Source organism: Sylvia atricapilla, chromosome 2 (assembly GCF_009819655.1).
Source record: "Sylvia atricapilla isolate bSylAtr1 chromosome 2, bSylAtr1.pri, whole genome shotgun sequence".
NCBI classification, from domain to species: domain Eukaryota; kingdom Metazoa; phylum Chordata; class Aves; order Passeriformes; family Sylviidae; genus Sylvia; species Sylvia atricapilla.
The window spans coordinates 96258009-96279189 of NC_089141.1; the positions used below are offsets into that span (position 1 = coordinate 96258009).

General features: G+C 40.8%; 1 protein-coding gene across 3 annotated transcripts in view; it reads right to left on the reverse strand.

Moving 5' to 3' along the window:
• ARHGAP6 (Rho GTPase activating protein 6) overlaps window positions 1–21181 on the reverse strand; it is a 159987-nt gene that overhangs the window by 90609 nt on the left and 48197 nt on the right. Inside the window, exon 1 of one of the 3 annotated variants that reach the window (XM_066313861.1) lies at window positions 18352–18643. The exons of 1 other annotated variant lie outside the window; for it this stretch is intronic. Coding sequence is in view for 1 of the 2 variants with exons in the window: in XM_066313860.1 (XP_066169957.1) it covers window positions 16233–16265 (33 nt within the window). In the remaining variant the exon portion in view is untranslated. Of the gene's footprint in view, window positions 1–16232; window positions 16301–18351; window positions 18644–21181 lie in introns of those variants that run through there. One more of the 3 variants, XM_066313860.1, reaches the window with a different exon arrangement.

Consider the following 21181-nt stretch of genomic DNA (forward strand, 5'->3'; position numbering starts at 1 on the left):
GGTTCTTTTAACAGTGCAAAGAGCTTACACAATTTTTAGCTCACTGCTTTTCTCCCTGTTTCATACTTTAAGCTCGCTAATGCTTTTGCTCATGCAAAAGCCAAAGAATTTCATTCTTTCAGTATCTTTGAACTGATTTCTTATCACCACTAGAAAAGAGACAAAACACAAACCCCATCAACCATTGCACGAGAGCTCTCTGTAAGACTGGTTTTAATTTCATTTTTTCCTTCTCCTTCAGGATTAAAAAAGATCAGGAAAGCAGGAAAAAAAAAAAAAAAAAGCTGAAGCATTTCAGGCATTTTCACTTGCTTTCAGAAATCAATCCATCTCCTGTAGTCAGCAGTGCATACCTCCATTAACCCTCCTCCTCAGGGAGCACTCTAACTAAAAAAAAAAAAAACAAAAAAAAAAACCAACAACAAAAAAAAAAACAAACCTGAAACCAAAAAAACACACCAACCAACAATTCTCTCAATGGATTTAAAAGATGAGGTTTGGTACATGTTGTACCAAAACCAGCACAGTGACTGAACAGAATAAACACATTATCCTGAAAAATGGTCTCACTGGGCTTTGAAAAGCTACAATATACTGAATTATAAAGATTATCCGATAACTTTAATCTGAAGAAAATATTTAAAATACAGATATATTACTTAAAATACATACATAATCCACACCATGTATGCATTTGAGATCGAACTTGACTTTAGCCAGTGAGAAAACGACACTGCCACAAAGTACACTGCACTTCTAATAAAAGCAGAGAATTAAATCTCCATAGACTGTTTCTAGCTTTGTTTTTGCAAATTATACAAGAACAGAAGGCCATACTCATTCTCTTACTAAGGACGAAAGAATAAAACCTTTTTTTATCTGAGAGAACTGAACTTAATAAAAATCACCAGCTTCACTAGCTCCATGTCACAAGAGAGCCTTAACCATTTATACTTCTGTAAATGGGCACACTCACACAGGGAGTTATGAATTATAATATCCTTAAATTAAATTTGAAAGGCTTATATCACAAAAGTCAGTACCATTCAAGTCACAGTGCCAGTTCACAAGCTGTATCAGCATCCTCAACAGACACATCGAAGGGAAAGGCAGGAGAGAGGTATTTGCTGCCAATGCAGTTAGGGCTATCACTGAGCTGGCATGCTGGGAGCAGATTTATGTCACACTTGTCAGAATTCCCAAAGAGCCATGAAAGCAATGAAAGGGGCTCCAACCTTTTCCATAAAAAATATCTTGTGGAAGCCGGTGCCATGCTATCGGCCTGCTTTGACAGCAGAAGTGCTGCCAGAGCTCTCCTGGAGAAAGGCAGAAGAGCTGGCGATGGGGAAGCAGAGATTCAGCCACCAGTGGTGAGCACTGGCTGCTAAGAAATCCCCCAAATGTGTCCCAGCAGCAGGCACAGGCTGAGCCTGCAGGAGGTACATCCTGGCACAGCTTTGCTCTGCTGCTCACTGCACACCCACACCCCACAGGTGAGCCCTGCAGAGATGGAACCTCCGTCCCTTAAACACCTCTACACCTCTGTTCTGCTTTATTCAACAGAACAAAACCACTCAGAAGTGACAGGCTTCACCTGTAGCAGCTGCCTCCACATCAAACTTGTGCTGCTGGCAGCAGCATCAACAGCATACACTGCCTTGATTTAGGTTCAGGCACCAAACCCTGACCCTCTTCAGCACCACTGACAAAACTGCTCTGCAAGGCAGAATCTTTTCTGCTCTCATCTCCTTGATGCATGATGCTAGACCTGCTGAAGATTAGTTCTTATTAACTTAATTGTCAGGGCAGCACCTCCTGAAGCCAAAAGAAAGTCAGATTTCTACTACCAAATCCACTTTTCATCCAAAATAGTCTGTATTTTTAGAATGCATGGCAAATCAGAAAAAAAAATCCTTTTTTCTCTGTTTTAGAAAACTAAAGAAATGTAAGAATACCAGCAATCACCTGGAGAGAGCAGGAGAGGAAAAAGCTTCACTTGACTCCAAACCAACCATTTGCTTTTCTAATCAAAGTGAAAACTAACCTTTACATTGTGCTGCCCATACACAGTGACTTTTATTCTGCATATTGGCAGTGTCCCCCTGCATGGATGCTTGCTCTAAGAAAGTGTAAATGGTATCAAACATTTCAAAATAACTGTATGGCAAGTGGTGTTATTCAAAAAGAAAGTATTTTATACACTACGCTGGACATCTTGCATAACCCCATTATATTAGATAATTCCTCAGGGCCCATTCCAGCCTTAGGAAGCTACACACAAAAGTCCTGCAGAGAAGAAATACAGACAGCTGGAAAGGAGCTATTGCAGCACTGGGGATCACACACTTCAATTCTTCTCTAACCCCACCACGTGGGATTGTCCCACCATGTAACACAACACAAAGAGAAGCGTTTAAACCCCTACTTGCTTCCCTTGAATTGGTCCTGTATCTGCCTCTGGATCTCAAAGAGCAGCTTACAGCAATGAATGTTTACACACAAAGCACAGGAAGTGCAGTTCACAAGAAGAGAAATGCAGCAGCAATGGGGAAAGAAAAATCTCCTTTCTAAAAGAGATAAAAAAGAAGGTAAACATAGAGAAAAACAATTTAAAAAAGAAGAGAATCGTATTGGTGGGGCAATGGTAACAATAAGCAGTACTGGACTGATAAAACTTTAATACTGATTAAAAATTTACTAACCTTATAGCAGAAGTAGAAGAAAGAACACTGAATTCAAGTGGAAGATGTTCAGCTTAGTTTGTCCGTAGAGCTAATTTGCAAGTTAAGACTGAACTGATTGCCTATATTTGTTTCTGAGAACTAAAGTGAGACTTTTAGAGAAATGAGAATCAGGAACTGGTATAAAAAAAGGAAGATACAAAATGAATTCATTTGAATGCGACTGGAAAGACCAGAGGGTACTAACTACAGCCTTCTGCATGCAGGCCAGTTAGATCTGCAACCAAAATCTTGCATATTGACATTTTGAGAGATCTCTGCATCTTCTTACCATTGGCTTACTATGAGCAGACTTTAAAGGTCACAAATAACAACTCAGATCCACAACCTACTGGGAAGAACACACTGGCACATTAAGCATCTGCAAACACAAGAAATGCATATCTGAATCCATGCTTCTGAAAACCTGTCTCCTAAGACAGAAATTTTGCAAGAGGAAGTCAGCTCTCAATTAGATGTCCATGTATTACCACCTTGCAATGACTTATAACTGTCATTTATAATTTCAGAAAGATCCATTTTCATGATTACCCTGACAAAAGACATGAAGTGACAAGACAATAAGTGCAAACCATCTTTCTTTCACATGTTTCACTTCTACAGAATGCTCACTACTTCAGTGTCACTTGTTCCAGAATCCCTTCCCTATGTATTTACCACTTCTAAATTTTGAAAACAGCATTACCCAGTTTGCTAACTCCTTCCTGACAAAGAATTATTCCCTTATTTCCTCACATATTAAGCAACGAAGAACAAAAGGTAAGCTCAACTCACCATGAAGCAACATACTGACCTTCCTTCACATTCCTCTCTCAGGAAAAAGGTCACACACCTGGATTTAAGTCCTATTCCTTCACCTGTACCTTTGCTATACAGCCTTTCATATCAGAAGAAAGCATACAGGCATAAAACACTTGCATGGAGCAGACAACTTGAGGAAAATCACCTACACCTTGCTAAGCTCCTTTTTCTTTCCACAGCTACTGACTTACTGCGGGGAAAAAGGTAACCTCTATAAATGGACATAATATTTGGCCAGGGCACTGCTGGAAGGAACTCAAGGTAGAGATAAACAAAACCTGAAAAAAACTTCATTTTTTTTTAGCCTCAGCCAATTGCAAGATAATTAATGGGACAAAATCCTGTAAGACACTGAAAGGAACACAGGAAGAAAACCAAGAGGGGAAAAATGACAAGAAAACAGTGGAAACCTCCAGCAGATCGAAAGGGACAGACATAACATTAGCAAGTTGGGCTGAGAGTGTGAGATATACTGAATATCCCACTAGAAACAAGTGGAAAAAGTTAATGAAACTCTGGGGAATGCAAAGGCACACTGGTGTAAAGCAAAGAATAAAAAAGAGACGGAGAACTTACAAAAAGAAGATGAAAATCCATGTGAGACCACATGAAGTTAATTGAAATTCATATGGAAAGCAAAACATTTATTATTGCCCCAAGAGATTAATATCTGTTCCTCTTGATACAAGTTCACATGCAAAGACTATTTATTATTGTTCCTTAAAAATTTCAGCAAAGTACAAGTATTTTCAAGTCTAAAGCATCCATGGGAAATTTATCTTCTTGAAAGCGAAAATCAAACAAATTGCAAAGTTTCAAATATCCTAACATGACGAAAAACAACAGCATGAAGTGACTCAGGTATTTTTTTCCATCACTTACATTCTACCATCAAAGCCATGTAAAATGACTGAAAAACATTCTTTTAAAACCAAGAGAGTCAAGAATTTTGTGGGCCCCACAGGGATTCCCAGCAAACTCAGCTGTTTGTGGAATGCAGCTGCCCTGGGAGGCTTCATCTCCTCACTGAGCAGGAGCAAAGGGATCCCATCAGATACCAACTGTCCACAGATAATGTTACCAGCAATAAGATCAATTAGGAAATTATCTCCTAAAAGAAGTATTATGTCATTAACTTAAATTAGTCTGCATGTTATCATACGTTAAAGAGTGGAAAATTTCCACAGAACTTAAAAACTTAGTGCTTGAAGTCCATTTAGATCCCTGTAATCTGATTAATGAAGAGAAAGGGATGATTTTGAAAGCCTCTAAGGTAGAAATCACTCCCCTGCAGCTGAGGAGAGCAGCCCCCAGTTAGAGCAAACACCAAAGAGGCCAGCTGGAACATAGTGCTTTGAAAGAGGCAATTTAAATAGAGACCCTGACTGTCAGGTGAGGCACCCTCGTGGTTCCTCCCATCCCTTCCCAACCAGGTGGGCAGCCCAGAAGACAGCAACTGTCCATCCAAGGGCAATATCTCTGTGAAGATAACCACTGGTAAGATCAGGAGCATGGCTATTTCTAGACACAGGCTCTTCTTTCACATGACTTAGTCTTTAAATTTTGTGTCTGTGCAAGGAGTGTTATTTTAGACCCAAGTGAGCTTCTCCTTAAGTTAATGGTTACACACACATCAGTAACTTCAAAAAGCACATATGCTATTATTGTCAGATCATATTTTCTCTCTTGATATGAACTCATATCAAGTTAAGCATGGCACCAGGGAAAGCAGTTTTAACAGTAAAGACTAAATGGAGGGGACAGAAATAGGAAGAGCAAGGTTAAGGCAGGAAATTCACATCTCAAGGTGGAATTCCTTCAGCGAGGGTGAATGCCAAGAGGTGTGGCTCAAACTCCCCTTAATCACACTTTGTAGAGACAGGTAAGGTATTTATTTCTTTCCTGAGCAGCCCAGGATGCATCCAGATGCTTAAATAGTGTCTTCCTTCATCCTCCTCCACAGATGCTTGGGCAAGATAAAACTGGTGGCAATCAAGCATTCATAAAATGAGAGAGGAGCTTTCCAGAGAAGAACCAGGGCAGGAGGAAAAGCCAGTTCACATTACAACCCACAAACAGAGGAAGGTAGGTAAATTGATACCTTCATTCCTCCTCAGCACAAGGCAAGATGTGGCTAATAAGATTGTTGCTCAGTTATCAAATTTTTCCTCTTCAAAACAGTAACAGATATGTTCTGTGCCTCACAGAGCTCTCCTAATAAACATACACCTCTTTCATCAGAATATGGATATATTATCTCAGTAAAGTTTCTGCCTTGGTGTAACATGTAATCTGTAATGATTACAGAAATGTGCATATTGCTGTCATCTTCCAAGCACTGCACAAACAATACCCAGCTGATCAGTGAACACGGCACTGGGGACTGTTAACACAGGATTAATGTGTTTGTAGGTATGTATGTGCCTAATGTTTATGGCCAGCATTTAATTTATGTGCTCGATTTCACCTTCCAAGAAAGGTCACTCCCTTAAGGCAGGTCATCTGTCTGCCTGCAAGGGAAGGGTGAGAACCAGGAAGCAGTGGCTGACTCGGTGCCAGACCCCGCCTGACAGTGGAAAAAGCAGCTTCAGAAAAGCCCTGGAATGGTCCCAAAACCTCCCCACCTCCTGAGCCAAGTGAAGAGAGGGAGAGAAAACTTTACAACTTAGGCGGGGTAAGGCCGGAGGTGGATGACATTTCAAACAATAGCAAACTAAACTGGAAAAGTAAACCTTGGGACACAAAGCAGGTCTGAAGCAACTCCGTGATGCAGCACCCAGCAAGCACCCAGAGGAAGGGTGGGCATGGGCAGGAGAGCACCCAAGTGTTTCTTTCTCAAGTCCTCCATCACCCCATATGTTCAGGTTGTCAGGGCCAAAGAAACCTGGCATCACCTCAGCCAAAGTACCTGATTTATTATCATTTTGAGAACCTGGTAGTTTGTCTGATAAGATCCCAAAAGTTAAGACATGCAGGCAGGGTAGCACTATCTCTCTGCGGGTAAACAGCTCCTGTGATTACATTCCTGTGAGCACATCTACAGCCTGAGGGGGACGATCCATGGGTGACCAGTCTTAAACCACAATGAGACCATGATAATAAATATCTAGATTGACTACATGCACAGCAAATCAAGATTTTTCTTTGTAATCCCATTAACTGAGAGCTCTCCAGTTAACTTTTCCCAACCTGCCACTGCCATCTCCTCTTTGAGCCACAGTTTGCCTACCCATTTCTGAGGTCCAGTCTCAGACAACAGGCCACTCCACTGACAAGCAGCTGTTCTGTAACAGCGAGGTAACCTACTGCTCAGGATTATTATCTAGATGAAAAATCTTAATTGGTGAAAGCTCCTGCACATTTAACTACCAGAAAAAAACCTCCAGCTTCTGTTCTCAATTGTTATCTCTTATGTAACATACCTGTTAGCAGCGTTTAGCAATCAACAAGTGGTACAGTTTAATTTGACTGAGAGATAAGCTAAACAAGTTAGGTGGGATGACTATCATCATGAAGGCCATGCTACTATGATTTCTAGTATATACTACTAGTATAGACTACTATATTACAAGTTGCCAATGGCAACTAGAGAGACCCAGGCACCTGGGAAATGGCACCATTTCCCCATTCTGTTTTCATTTCCAGGCTGAGATGCTCTGTGTTGCACATGCTGGGGAAGAGAGGGCCAGTCTTGGACCATTTTATCTCCCAGCCGCTTGCCAAGAGAACCTACACTCTGAAAAGCACAAATTTCCTGCATGAGAAAGGAGGCAGCCTTGACCCACACTCCTGAGAAGAGAAAACTCATTGCATGTAGCAGAGGCTCTTCCACAGCTGCTTTTCCTTCTGCAGAAAAAGCAACACCCTGGCAATATGGAGGCTCCCAAAAGCTGACAGCCACTACACCCTTACAGCCTGGCTTCATTTACACCCCTGAAAAAGTTACCACCCAAATCAATAATGACTTCACAAGAGTGAGAAGTGTGATAAGGTAACTGTTATTTTTGAGAAAAATTATTGTTCTGACAATGTGCCAGAATTTGGCTTTGCTAACACAGATGCTCCATGGCCAACAGATCTAGGAAGGGACAAATAAATGACTGCTATTCTTCCCTAACTTGTGTCAGGAGTTTGCACTGATAAACTTAGGTGGCAGAAGCTGCATTTTTTCATCAGTGAGCACTATAAGTACAGTTTTTGATGCTCTTCTACTTACTTTGCCCAGTTTTCATTATCAGTTTTGCCTATAGAATTCCCCATGAATGAGTGTCAACACCAGCTTCTCCCAACAGAGATCTAGCTAACAGACATTATTTCCATACCCATAAATACATGGAGAGCTGTGGAAATTCTTTCAGTTAGAGACCTGATGTGCGCACAGTTCAGACATCTCACCACCAATCCACAGGCAAGGTGGCAGTGACAAACCCACTGCTTGGCCACAATGCATGGGAAACAGCACAAATACAAACCAGGATGAAAGACTTATCAGAGCTGTGAATGTAAATAAGCATGGCTGTAAAGAAATGACAGCCCTACACAAGCACTGCTGCTGTATTAGACGTTAAACATGCCTCTTTGTAAAACTACATGCAACTATCAATATTCCTGGCAAAGCAGATTATATAAATACTTAAAAACAAAGGCCAGGCCTCACTGAAAACTCTCCAAATGTCTTTGGGTTAAAAAATACTTCAGCCTTTGTGCTGCAAGGTTGGGCTCACATTTAACACTCTAGGATATCATATATCAAAGAGAGCTTCCTCTGTCAAAGAGCTGAGTGCCTTTCTTAGAAAGCTACCAGAACTTCTTTCCTCCTTTTTTTGGCAGTCTCCTGTAACCAAACTTATCAAATGCAGACATTAGGCAACAGAGATAACACTCCATAACTCTCCATAGAGTGGACCAGGTCCTGGATAAAAAGACTTAGTGCAACTGGTCCAAACAGAGCTGGAACTGTCGAAAGTTTCGCTCTCAGGCTATGACCACAGCTGATGCAACAAATTTAAATCCAACTCCTTCGAGCAGAGCATCAATTATTTGATTACAGAAGTCAGCACATCTCAGTAACCCCTGATCTACAGCTAACTCTTTCACTGCACTCTTAGGCCACAGCTTTCACAGGGACTCGCCAGGTTTCACACTCTAGGGAAGAGCTTTTTCCAGAGGCTCCAGCTATACAGCACCATGCTCCAGTATTCCATGCTGAATTCCCATGCTCCCAGGCACTGCCTGGACATCTCTGCCAGGAACCCCCACACAGCAGGGTGGCCACAGTGCAACACCCATTTGCCAAGGGGATGTTTCCTCACAGGATGTGATCAAGGGATGCTCAGGGCAGTCCTCAGAGAAGGCACATCCTCTCACCACAGCCCCACAGTGAGACCCCTCTGTGAGCCACAAGGTAAGGAGCCCACTGCACAAAGCCCCACTCCTTGGGTAAGGGAGCTGCACTAGGAAGGGGCTGCACTCACCAGCGACTGCTCCTCACGGAGAGAAGTCCCCCCTGAGGTGTGCAGAACATTCCCTCTGTGTCTCTGAGCCTTCCCAGCATTTGCACTGACACCTTGAGCATCATCTCCCCAGCCACTGACTCAGCTCCTCCTCCTGCTGCAGAGGATTTACAACTCTCTTTGATGTCAGGCTGACTTGGGCAGGGCAGGCAGCACAAGAGAGGCAGGAGACATCTCCTCTAGATCACGTTCTTATGTTCACAGCTGTGAAGTTGTGCTGTCTGTAAGACCCAATCTTCCTCCCTCAGCTTTGGTTTGTTTTTTTTTGGTTTGTGTTGAATATAACAACCTTCTATCATTCAATTTCGATCAGTGCCTTTAGTGGTGCAATACTATTAAACTACAGAATGGAAAGGCAGACATTCCTACAGTTTTACATATGACCTTGTTAACTGAGTGAAATCAGTAGAAACAAATCAGATTTTCTTTCTACCCTATAAAATGCAGTGGTGCCTCGGGTGAACTTGCGCAGCATCTACCTTACAGAAAGATAAACACATTGAAAAAAAATATTCTATCATAACAGTGTGAACCCTAGCCAGTTCAGCTTTCCTTCCAAAGACACAGAATTTTGCTTGCTAAATTTAATGTTTGTGGACAATTTTGCATATGGAGCCTCTCAATATTTATTAACAGCTGACCACCTGCTTTCATTAAAGAACAATTTGCTGGAAAACACGGAATTGTTCTGTTCAATTTCCTAAATTACAGTTTTCTGTCTTTAAAAAATGCTGAAAATAAAGACAGGAGTGCTGCTTTCTGACAATAAAATACTATCAACAGTTTCATAACCTGGGCTTCAGTTCAACTCCTTTGGTCTGCAATGTCAGAAAAATCTTTGGTTTAGTGCTACTTTGAAAATACTTTAGAGTAGCTATTTCTAACCATTTAGCAAGAATTCACTTTCAAGACAACTGCAAATAACCTCCTGTCATTTTTAATCTGTGAAAAAAAAAAAAACTAAAAAGAGACTACTACTTTTCTTTCAAGTTTTGTAGGAAAAAATTGCATGCATAATATCCATGCCCAAAAGGCTTTGAAATAACACTAGCCTAGGTTATTAAATTAAACTGGGTAAGATTCTTCTGAATATCTTCATATATTTCTGCCTTCACCTTCCTAAGTTTTTTACTGATGACAGTGATTACTGATTAGTCTTACAAACTGCAAGTAACCTGCTTTTGATTTCAGATTATACCATTTCTTCAGGTGAGAAACTCCAGTTCATCTAAAGAAAAGTCTGAAGTGGTTGGCTAAATGAGACACTAAAATATTCATATCACCCAGCAAATCTCAAAGTTTAGCTGTTCAGATAATTTACAAAAGTGTGCTGCCTACAGCTGTCAGCAGCACTGGCACACTCCAGATGAGTGCCCATGAATCAGAGACTCAGTAATTGTATGAAAAAGAAACCTCATACCCAGTTTTGGAAAAAAGAAAAATCTAATACATCCCTGCATGTTCTCTCATGCCAGAGCATAATCCACAGTATTTAAGTAGAAGACTTACCTGAAACACAGTTAAATACAGCTGAGAGGAGAAACCCTTAACTTAAAAAGTATGGGAGATTTGCAATTATTGTGTAATTGCACATTTTCTCAACAATTTCTTACCTTTTATAAAAGAAGAACTAAAATATTAGCATTTTCAGTTAGATATAGTTTTCATGTCACAGGTGTCCTGTTACATGATTTCTATGAAATCACTCTACATTCACTAACAATTCAGTGGAGCTCAAAGACTTCCACTTTGTGTGACCTAAAGAGCAGAAAGAATGCATTGACCAAGTGCAAGTTCTGCTGGTGTCTCTCTAATAACACAGTGCTTTTTGGAAGTCATACTGGAAAGGGCAGTCAGGTGCCATGGAGTGGATGAGAGCCAGCCTAGAAGGTCAGATGGAAATGAAAAAAAATTACTTTGAGGAATTGAATCAATCTATTTGATAAAAAAAGCAAGAAAGGAGATGGGCAGCAGTTGCAATAGCTCAGGCTGCTTAAGATGAGGGAGATGAAATCAGATTTGTCCCACTGAGGGAAAGATGGTGAGAAATAAAGGAGAATCTGGCAGCAGGCTGACCCTGAGGGAGCCTGAAGGAGTGAGAGTAAAAGAGATTTGGAGATGGGGTTGTGTCACCAGGGCAAGTGAATGAGTCAGTGAAAGAAAAAGCATAAGCTATCTCAAAGTCTGGGTAAGGACGGAAGAGGAGAGGGTTGTAGGAGGAAGAAAACGGCACACAGGATGCTATGGGAGGAACACAATCATGTTGTAGAACTCAAACTTTGCGAATTTCTTTTCTAATAAGTACTAGTCACTAACACATGAATATCTAAAAGGAGATCTTTTTGTCAGTCTTCCCTTTAGCTCGAATATTTCAGTTATTTCTCTCAGCTCACGTGAATCCACAAAATGCCATAATGAATGCAAGAAGGCAGTAATTATCCTCTACTGAGTTTTAAAATGCATAAAATTGGTAGCAAAGGTTTATTACTTTTTCATCCGTGAAAAAAAATGTGCATGCTTCATGCACTACTTCTCAGCAACTCGAGAGCAGTGAACTTATTCCAGTTAAATACCTCAGTGTCATTCACTCGAAAACTGGCTCTTAGTTCAGTCATAATTTTTTGAAAATGCACTGTGTAAAATTGTCACTAATTGTATTGAAAAGAACTTTTTTCTTTTAAAGTGCAAAATGAAACACAGGAAACAAACCGACAAATCTGGGAGCTCTGGTTATGACTTGTTAATGCTCAAAATATTAGTAAGGACATCTGTAAAATAAATCTTAGTTCTGAAGAGCTAGGTAAACATGTTTGGTTCATGCAAACAGGGCTTTAATAGTAAGAACTGAAAAAACATGTATTTAAGATTCTGTAACTGTGTATATTTGTGTTTCATTTACAAATATGATTAATGGCTTAGTACATACTCTTCAATTAAAATCAGCAGCCTTAACTCAGAATTACTTCTGATCTTGCATAAAGAACCTAAGGGAGAGGCAAAGTGCCCCTTTGCAGCCTAAGACTTCCAGCACATTTAAAAGAACAAGAGCATTAGCCAAACTCTCTTCCCCTGAAATTCAGCTGTCAAATGCCTCTAAATTTCAGAAATAAAACCAAAACCACCACCAAATAAAAATATGTAATTTTAAACTAGTGAACAGACAGTCAGTTTAGGTACTTTTTTGAATCCTAAAGTGAGTGTTTCTGTACTCTGGGATGTGATGTGTGGTTTCCACTCATGTATCATTTCTCCTGGATAACAGTAGGCAGCTGAGTCCCAAAAAATTATGAGGGCTAAAGTCTCTCCCTGGACAGCAATTACTGGAGCACGTCTGTGCCAGGGCTGCTTCCGTAACACTGCTGCAGAGACAGCCAGCAGAATTCCCCTCCTACCACAGGTCTGTATCATCTTTCATTTACTCTATAATACATCATAATTCCTACATTAAAACAAAAAAAAAAAAAAAAAAAAAAAACAAAACAAAAAAAAAAAAAACCAAAACAAACAAAAAAAACAAAAAAAAACCAACCAAACAAAAAATAAACCAAAAAAAACCACAAAAAACTCCATAGTAACCAAAAAGTTTTAAAAACTTTGCAAAAAAAAAAAAAAAATCCTGGTCAGGAGGAAGGGAGAGAGAGGATGAGAACAAAGGAAGCTACGAGAGAAAAAAACTTGTCCCACTGACATCCACATCAAACAAAGTTTCTTCAGGCAGAACAAGGGATGCATTTGTCCCTTGAAAAACATGCTTTTCGGAGATGCTTGAATCCCTGCTTTCTGTTATGTAAATAATCTCTTTTCTGTTGTCTCTGTAAAGACCATGCAGTCTTGCAAACAAGGCTGAGCTGGGCAAACACAGAGCCATTTCTCAGCTAGAGTCATAAATTACTTATTGTTTTAATATACTGGAAAATCGGCAGGAAGCGGGGGAAGGTACGTCAGTTACACAAGACTTTATAACATCACTTATCCTTGCCTTCCATTAAAAAAGTGTTAGTTGCTGTAGCAACTGTCAAACCACACTCTGGTTCTTCTTCCTCCAAGATACAGAACTTCTCCAAAACACTCACACACAACACAGCTCTCCTCCATCCAAAGGACAGGTTTCTGGCACTTTTGCACTGTTTAAAAAGAGGCTCTCCAAGGAGCTGACAAATGCCTTGCAGGCCTTTGACTCCAAAGAGTAGAAATCCTGCAGAATTGAAATCCTTAAGGAAACCTTAAAATTCCTGGGTTTCCCCCATACATCTACCCTTTTTTTTTTCTCCTCTTCCTTTTTCCCCTTCTTTCTCTGCATTATACAGAATGTTGCTCCATTCAGCTTAATTCACCACTACATCTTACAGCATTAAACAAAATGCCTACAGATGTGTCAGATGTCCCCTCCCCTCTCACTCCTTCCATCGTGGGAAAGGCACATGCAATGGGACTATGTCACATTACACACATTGCAACACCTCTAGGTCAAGAAATACAATGGCAGAGACAGGTTCCTACCCAACACCTGAAGAGAAAACCCTTCTCCACAACCACAGCTCCTCAATCATTCCTGGGGGATCCCTCCTCTGTCACCAGGGAGGACAAGTCTTTTCTCACTGGCTGAAATTCTACTCCACGGGACAGAGATTTGAACAGGCTAGAGAAAAGATCAACCTCAAAAAAATTAGAGAGCAGAGAAGAAACCATTAGCATGAAGAGAAAGCTCTGTCAGAAACAGGACAAAGTCACAAACTACTGAAGAAAATTTAATGAGGAAGTGAAAACATATTCCTCCCCTTTGTGCAGCATGCCAATATTAATGATAAGCAAAGGTCCCTGGAAGTTCTTACATGTTCAAGGACACTACCCAGGGCAGGATGCTTGCACAACAAAGGGAGGCTTTACCCACCTTCTTACCTCCTTCAATCCTTAGCAGCTCCATCCTATTTCTAACTAGAATGTGATGCTTAAAGAAATGTTCATGCCTAAATGCTTCTTGTTCTAGAAATACTTTAAAGCAAATGAATCTGTTATAGACAATGGGATGATTATTTTTAATTGCCATTCTGAAAAGAAAGCATCATAGTATTGCACAGATTATCTTCAAAAACACATACAAATTCTGCTCTTCCATAAGAACTTCTGTCATGGATATACTTACCTTTTCCAGTTTTATAATGATTCTTCTGAAGTGTGTTGTAGAATGGAGGATTCATGGTTCCACACAAAATTATTTTTGGTTCCTCTAGCAAGATCTGAACTACCCAGCCACTTCACCCTGTAGTTCATTTCTTCCATAAGCATCACTTTCATTCTTTTCTACCCACACACTTGTTTCTCTGATGGGGCAAAAATGAACCAAAAATACACAATGCACTTGTGCTGCTCCAGGAGCAAAAAGCACTGAGGCAGCTATGGGAGAAGTGTGTGTGTGTCCATACAAAGTTAATTGCAAAGCAATATGCACAAGCATACCCTGAACCCAGCTTTCTGTGAGTTTACAGTGGAAACAGCTGCATACTGGCCCAGCTACACTTTATAAACAAGGTCACTCGACTCCTGGGAGCACTGACACACCACCACCGGTTTGGACCACAAACCAGCCTGTTCCCAGGGAGCAGAATCACTCTCTGCAGTTAAGGGAGGAGCACTGAGGGGTGTTTGTACTCGCTCCCAGCTCTGCCCACCAAGGGCAGCCACCAAATAGGTATTGGTGGCTTCTCTTCCTATCAAAAATTCACAAACCAGCCCATGTATTTCTTCTGCACTTATGAGATTGAGGGACTGTTCCCATACCTCTGTTCTTCTAGTCTCTCTTTTGTATCTTGTGTCCGAGCAGACCCTCTAAGGAGGTTTGTTTTCCTGTGCTCGCTCATCCTTCCATTCTAGTGGGGCTGCCCCTCTTTCACCATGTCCCCAATTTTTATGGTACCCCATAATTTATCCAGGCTTATGCACTTACATGACAAGGGCTCAGGCTGCTATGCTAAAGAAACAACCCTGAAGGAAGTGTACGATACCATTTCCTTTTTATTACCACTTAGCATCTGTACATCTTGCACAGAATGAAGAATCAGTGAAGCCAGCAGCTGAAAGGACACCTTATGACATTTTGACTGTCAGGTTTCAAGCAACAACAGAGAACACCAGAGCAATAAATGAGGGCTGCTGCCATTTGCACTGAAGTTCCCAAACCTCGACTGAGATTTACATCCAAAAAAGGTGTGATGGAATAGAGCCTAATTAATTACAGTGTGCTTAAATATAAAGCAAAGCAAGAACTCCATCTCATTATTTCACCCACTAGGATCAGTCTGGAACCAGCGAGGGATCTTCATCCTAAACATAAAAAATATCCATGCAGTTCCAAAGCCATACACCAGAAGACTTTCCCAGATGTGAGCAGATTGGACTGAAAAGTTACCGACCATAGAAATTCATCACCACTTCTCATCTGGTGCATCATCAGCTTTATTTTTTTTTTCTACTATCCCTATACAGAATTGTCCTGATTACACAAATTTCTTCAAATAGAGCATTTTAAATGTGACAGCCAGCTGACAGAGCCAGCCATTGAGCAAGAGGCAAGTATTTACAATACTTCCTTAAATACTTCCTCAATTATTTAGAGCTTTATGTTACATGTTGCATTATGAGCTCTACTATCCACTTTTGCTGCTCCAGTAGTTGCAAAGTTGATCTCACTTTCAGTACCCCACCTACTTAATCAGAATTCATTTGGTTGTACATGATAATGTACAAGTAGCACTGCTTCCTCATTATTTTACTAAAAGCTATTGTAAAGGGACAGATCTTCAAGCCAAGTTTTACTCATATATAAACAATGTGATACTTTAAAAGCTGAAATTACAAAATGTGGAACAGTATGTGTCTAACTTTGTTACAGAGACAGATTTCAAAATACTTCCTTTTTTTTATAACTTCAGATTTTTAACTGTAAAACATTATCTCTGTCTGCCCATAAATAACGAAGTGAATCTGCCTTTTAGAGCAGGCAAATATTTAATAATGTTTTATTTTGAGTTCTGCTCAACCTACAAAGCAAAATGGACCTCTTACTCCACACATCCCACTCCTGGAGGTGATGAGAGTTCCCTTTGGATAAAAAAATAAAAAACCCCAACCAAACCCCAACAAAAACCCCCAGGACCTAAGGAGAGAGAAAGAAACTTACTCTCATTTCCCAAGACAGGAAGTTTGAGCACATATGGCCTGATAGAAAGAGGGGAAAAAAGCCCCTCAAACGTCTGAGCCTAGTAGCTTGGCTACTTCTGAACATGTACCAGGATACAGCAAGTTCCTCCTTCCAAAAAAAGCATGATGAGTCACACACTATAGCACAAACCCTTGGGGTTTTTGTTTGGGTTTTCTGGTTTCTTCGGGGGGAGGGGAGGGGTTGCATTCTTGGTTTCAAGTTTCTAAACAAAATGTTTGACAGCAATACAGAGGAGTAAACAGCTCCAGGATAGGGCAAGGAAACGTAAGAAAGCTTAGACTAGGAGAGATTTTCCCACATAACCACCTGCAACAGTACCAGAAAAGCAAAGAAAATCAATCTCTTGAGAAAGGATTTTTTTTTCCTTTGATTCTTTGGATTTTCTTTCTCTTCATTCATAGGAGGAGCTACTGTTCCTTAAAGGAGATGCACTGCAATTGCACAAATAGCTTCCTCTCCCCTAGAGGCAGTTTGTAAACCCCGCCCCCCCCAAAAAAAACCCCAAACCACAAAGCCCCCACTTCCCTCAGCAACATTTTCAGAGCAAAGAAAGTAGTTCTGCAGATATCAAGTACCATTAGCATATTTAGGTATCACAAATAAAATAAAATAAAATAAAATAAAATAAAATAAAATCCTGTATTTCAACAAAGTGCAGTATAATCACATTCTAATAATAAAGTCAACATTATGATGTAGTAAACCACCACAAGTCTGCAAGATCTTGAATATTTACTAATGAACCACAGAAGAGCAATGGTGAAATAAGTCAATACTTTCTTTTTAGAGGACAGAATCCAGCTCTGACCTATGGTCAGGACACAACTACAATATTAGTTCCTAAAATATCAGTTTCAATCAACAGAGAATTTTCCCAGTCAAATTCATTTTGCTGCTGTGAGAAGACAGAAGGCTGACTATAGCTTGCGGATGTACCATGACTTCTTGTGTATGGATTTGGCCACATTTCTAACTGCATGTAAGAGCAGAGAAACTCAGGCTACACGACAGGTCAGGTCTGGCCTGTCCAAAAGTTTTGTTTGGATTACTTGTCCTTTTGTTTTCTTCTGCTCCATCTTCTGGAAGCTCCATACTCCTCTCCCAGGCACACACCTGGAATAAATCCTCTTCCACGACAAAGTGCCAACTCCCTCCCCATCAAGTCCACATTGCAAATCTGTTCAGTTAAGTGCAGCCCTGGCTCATAAAACAAAAGCTGTTGGGCTTTACTAAAATGAAAACACAGCTTAAAAAAAGGAAAATCCCTCACTATTTTCTACAGAATTTAGCTATCAAAATGTTACTCACAAATTAACACTGCTGTCTGGTTATCTGAGCCCAGAATTTGATCTATGCAGAAAACAACCAGGTGAGCCACGTAGGCACTCAGAAATCAATGACTACAAGCAAACCTGAGATATTCAAATATTATTAGCATTTGTTAAATGTGAAAAGGAGAAAGGAAGATGAAACAACACCATGATTATATTGACATACAATTTACATCAAACTGTGATGTCACTTGCAATGTCAAGACATGGCCTCCTATTTACACATGCACTCAAAGAATGTGAAACATTCTGAGTTCTGTCCTGCAAATCTTGCAGAGTTCAGAGAGAAAATTACTTTACAAATGCCCTTACCCATCATGATTCCAGCAGTATTAAAGTCACTGTGAGACTAGGTATTAAATACAAGGTCTATGGGTTTTTTAAAAGGAATGTCAGAAGGAATATCTTGCAAACAAAATTCAACAGAACCTTACCAGTCAGATGCATCTAATATTGATCTATCCCGCCCCTACGCCCACACAGATAAGCACCAGAGCATCAGAAAAGCAGCTGCTTGTGAGAAATGAGGAGCTTATCCCAGAAATAATATCACATTTAAAACTTCAGCACACCTGCTATTTCAATTGTGTGTGCCACCCCGAAGCCTGACTCACATGTCACATGATTTTTACAGAAAGCATGGTTTTGTTAAACTATGCATATATATATATACTTTCATTAACATGCTACATATATATAAAATACATCTGTGAATGTATAAAGGGGCAATATTTTTTTGGACATACCCTTCCCCCATTGGACTCTTAGCTGCTGTTGGCATGTCCTGCTCTTTCATATTTCAGTCATTGTTAAAGTTGTAGTTACCATCTGAATTACTGTCATGGATCAGGTTAATACAAGTGGGTCACCCAAATGATTAACAATAATAACAGAAGTAATATAAACTTCTATTTATAGGCTCTGCTGCAAGGAATAACATTTTATAGCATTTTTTGCATGACAACTCATGAGTTTCTTTGCAAAACACACCAATCTTGGAAGCCATGAAGCAGGCTTGTTCAGAGTCACAGCAGCCCAGCATCTTATTTGAGCTCCATTTCCTGTCTAAACACCACAAGTTCTGTCAGACAGAGATACCAGCAGAGACAGTGGAGCAGAGCCTGGTGTCTCTGTAAACACCCCACCAGAGCAGGAACAAGAGAAGCACCAGCAGCTGGACACAGCTGGGCAGACGGGTGTGCCAAGGAAGTGTGAGGCTGCACTGGGCAGCACAGCTGACTGAGCTAAGAGTGAGGCAAAACTGGGAGGGGGCAGGGAGAAGGAAAGAGTTTTGCTTATCATGTCCCCAGCCAACATTATCAACCAGTTCTTGCCTGCTTTGTTCAAAACTGGATGATTACTGTCATTTCAGTTGCATTTTTCCATGCTAGCACAAAATCAGCTCCAAGTGGTTTCTAAGTACCCAGGAAGCAGCAATCCACAGCAACTTCCAACACCATTGAGCTTTGATGAAGCAACCCCATTTAATGAAAAGCTATTACAGTTTCAGATTACAAGAATTACATTTCTGAGAAAGGTTCTCTCTCTAGCTTCAGCAGATGACCTGAGACTCTACTGCATTTCATAACCGATCTTTCACAGCAATGAAAGCATGAACACATACATACACTAACATAAGAAACCTGGAATCCTCCTAATTACTTTTCTGTGGAGAGAAGGGAGATTAAAAACAATTTGAAAATTAACAGTGCGGAAGAACATCATCAAAAGAAAGAGAAGCAGTAACAGGTTCTGGAAGGCTGTAATAAGGCCTCCTCAGAACCATCTCATCTCCAAGCTGAATGACTGAATGACTCCAGCTCTCTCAGCCTGTCTTCATAGAAGTGCTCCAGCCCCCTAATCATCTTCATACCCTCCTCTGGACCTGCTCTAACTCATCCATGTCTTTCTTATGCTGAGGACCCCAGAGCTGGATGCAGCACTCCTGGTGGGGTGTCACAAGGGCAGAGCAGAGGGGGTGAATCATCTCCCTTGACCCACTGGCCACTCTTGTTTGGATGCAGCCGAGAGTGCCACTGACCTTCTGGGCTGCAAGTGCACACTGCTGGCTCCTGTGCAGCTTTTCATCCACAGGAACCCCCAAGTCCTTCTCTGCAGGGCTGCTCTCAATGACTTCTTCTCCCAGTCTGTGCTCATGTCTGGGATTGCCCTGACTCAGGGGCAGCACCTTGCCCTTGGACTTGTTGAACCTCATGAGCTGCTCATGGGCCCACTGCTCAAGTTTGTCCAGGATCACCTGGATGGCATCCTGTCCTGCTGCTGTGTCTGTGTTCCATCTGCAAACTTGCTGAGGGTGCACCAATCCTACTGCCCATGTCACTGATAAAGATATTAAAGGGTTCCAGTCCCATGAAAGTCCTGAGGGACACAATTTGTCACTGGCCTCCACTTGGACCTAGAGCTATTGACCACGACTCTCTGTCTGTATCCATCCAGCCAACTTCTTATTGAGTATTAGTCCACTCTCCAAATCCATGTCTCCAAACTGGAGATGAGGATGTTGTGCAGGACCATGTTAAAGCCCTTATGGAAATCTAAGTAGATGACATTGGTCAGTATTCCCTTGTTGACCACTGCAGTCATTTCTTCACAGAAGGCCACCAGACTGGTCAGGCATGACATGCACTTAATGAAGCTGTGCTGGCTGTCTCAGATCATCTCCTTGTCTTGTATGTACCTTAACAATGCTTCCATGAGGATCTGCTCCATCATCTTCCCAGTAGCAGGAGGCTCATCAGTCTGCAGTTCCCTAGGTCTTCCTTTCTCTCCTGTTTCTAAAGATAGGAGTGATGTTTCCTTTTTTCTAGTCACTGGGGACTATACCTGATTGTCAAGACTTTTCAAATGTGCTGAAATATATTCCATCTTTGGAATAATCAATAATCCAAATAAACTATTACGAGACGCATAAACTTTAAATGACTGGGCTGCACATTCACATTTTGTCTTTGTGTCCATGTATAAACTTTTTTTAAGCTAAACTGGGGGAAGTAGGGGGAGGTAGTGGATTTTACATTAAGTAGAAAATGTCATGCAAAAATTTTTGTTAATAGCAATGATTCTGCACTGATAAAACTACATGCAAGCCAATTTTCATAAATTCATAGCTCTTGAGGATACATGCTCTTACAACAATTCTATAAATATGCTTTGTAAAATGTTTATGTAGGATCATTGTGTGGGCAAATTCACAAATAGACGTGCTAACTCCATTCTTCCTGATGACCAATAACCAGAAGAGGAAAAAGAAGAGACCCCTTTTAGAAGAATAGTCTAGACAGATCAAAAATAGCCTCTGTGCCCTTCCTACGTACACAGAAAACTGGAAAAGTAGGAACCATTGTGCTTACTAAAACCAAAGTGTTGTTTTGACTGTTTTCCATCCACCCTCAACCTTCTGGATTTCCGCATGAAGATTCACACCCATTCAGTTCCCAGAGGACTCTTCATCCCAAGGCTTAACTGAGAAGAACCATCAGGTTTCCAGACCTTCATATAGTGCAAAATCCTGAACATTAGGAGGTATCGATGATGCAAAGTGCCAAGAGGTTTCAG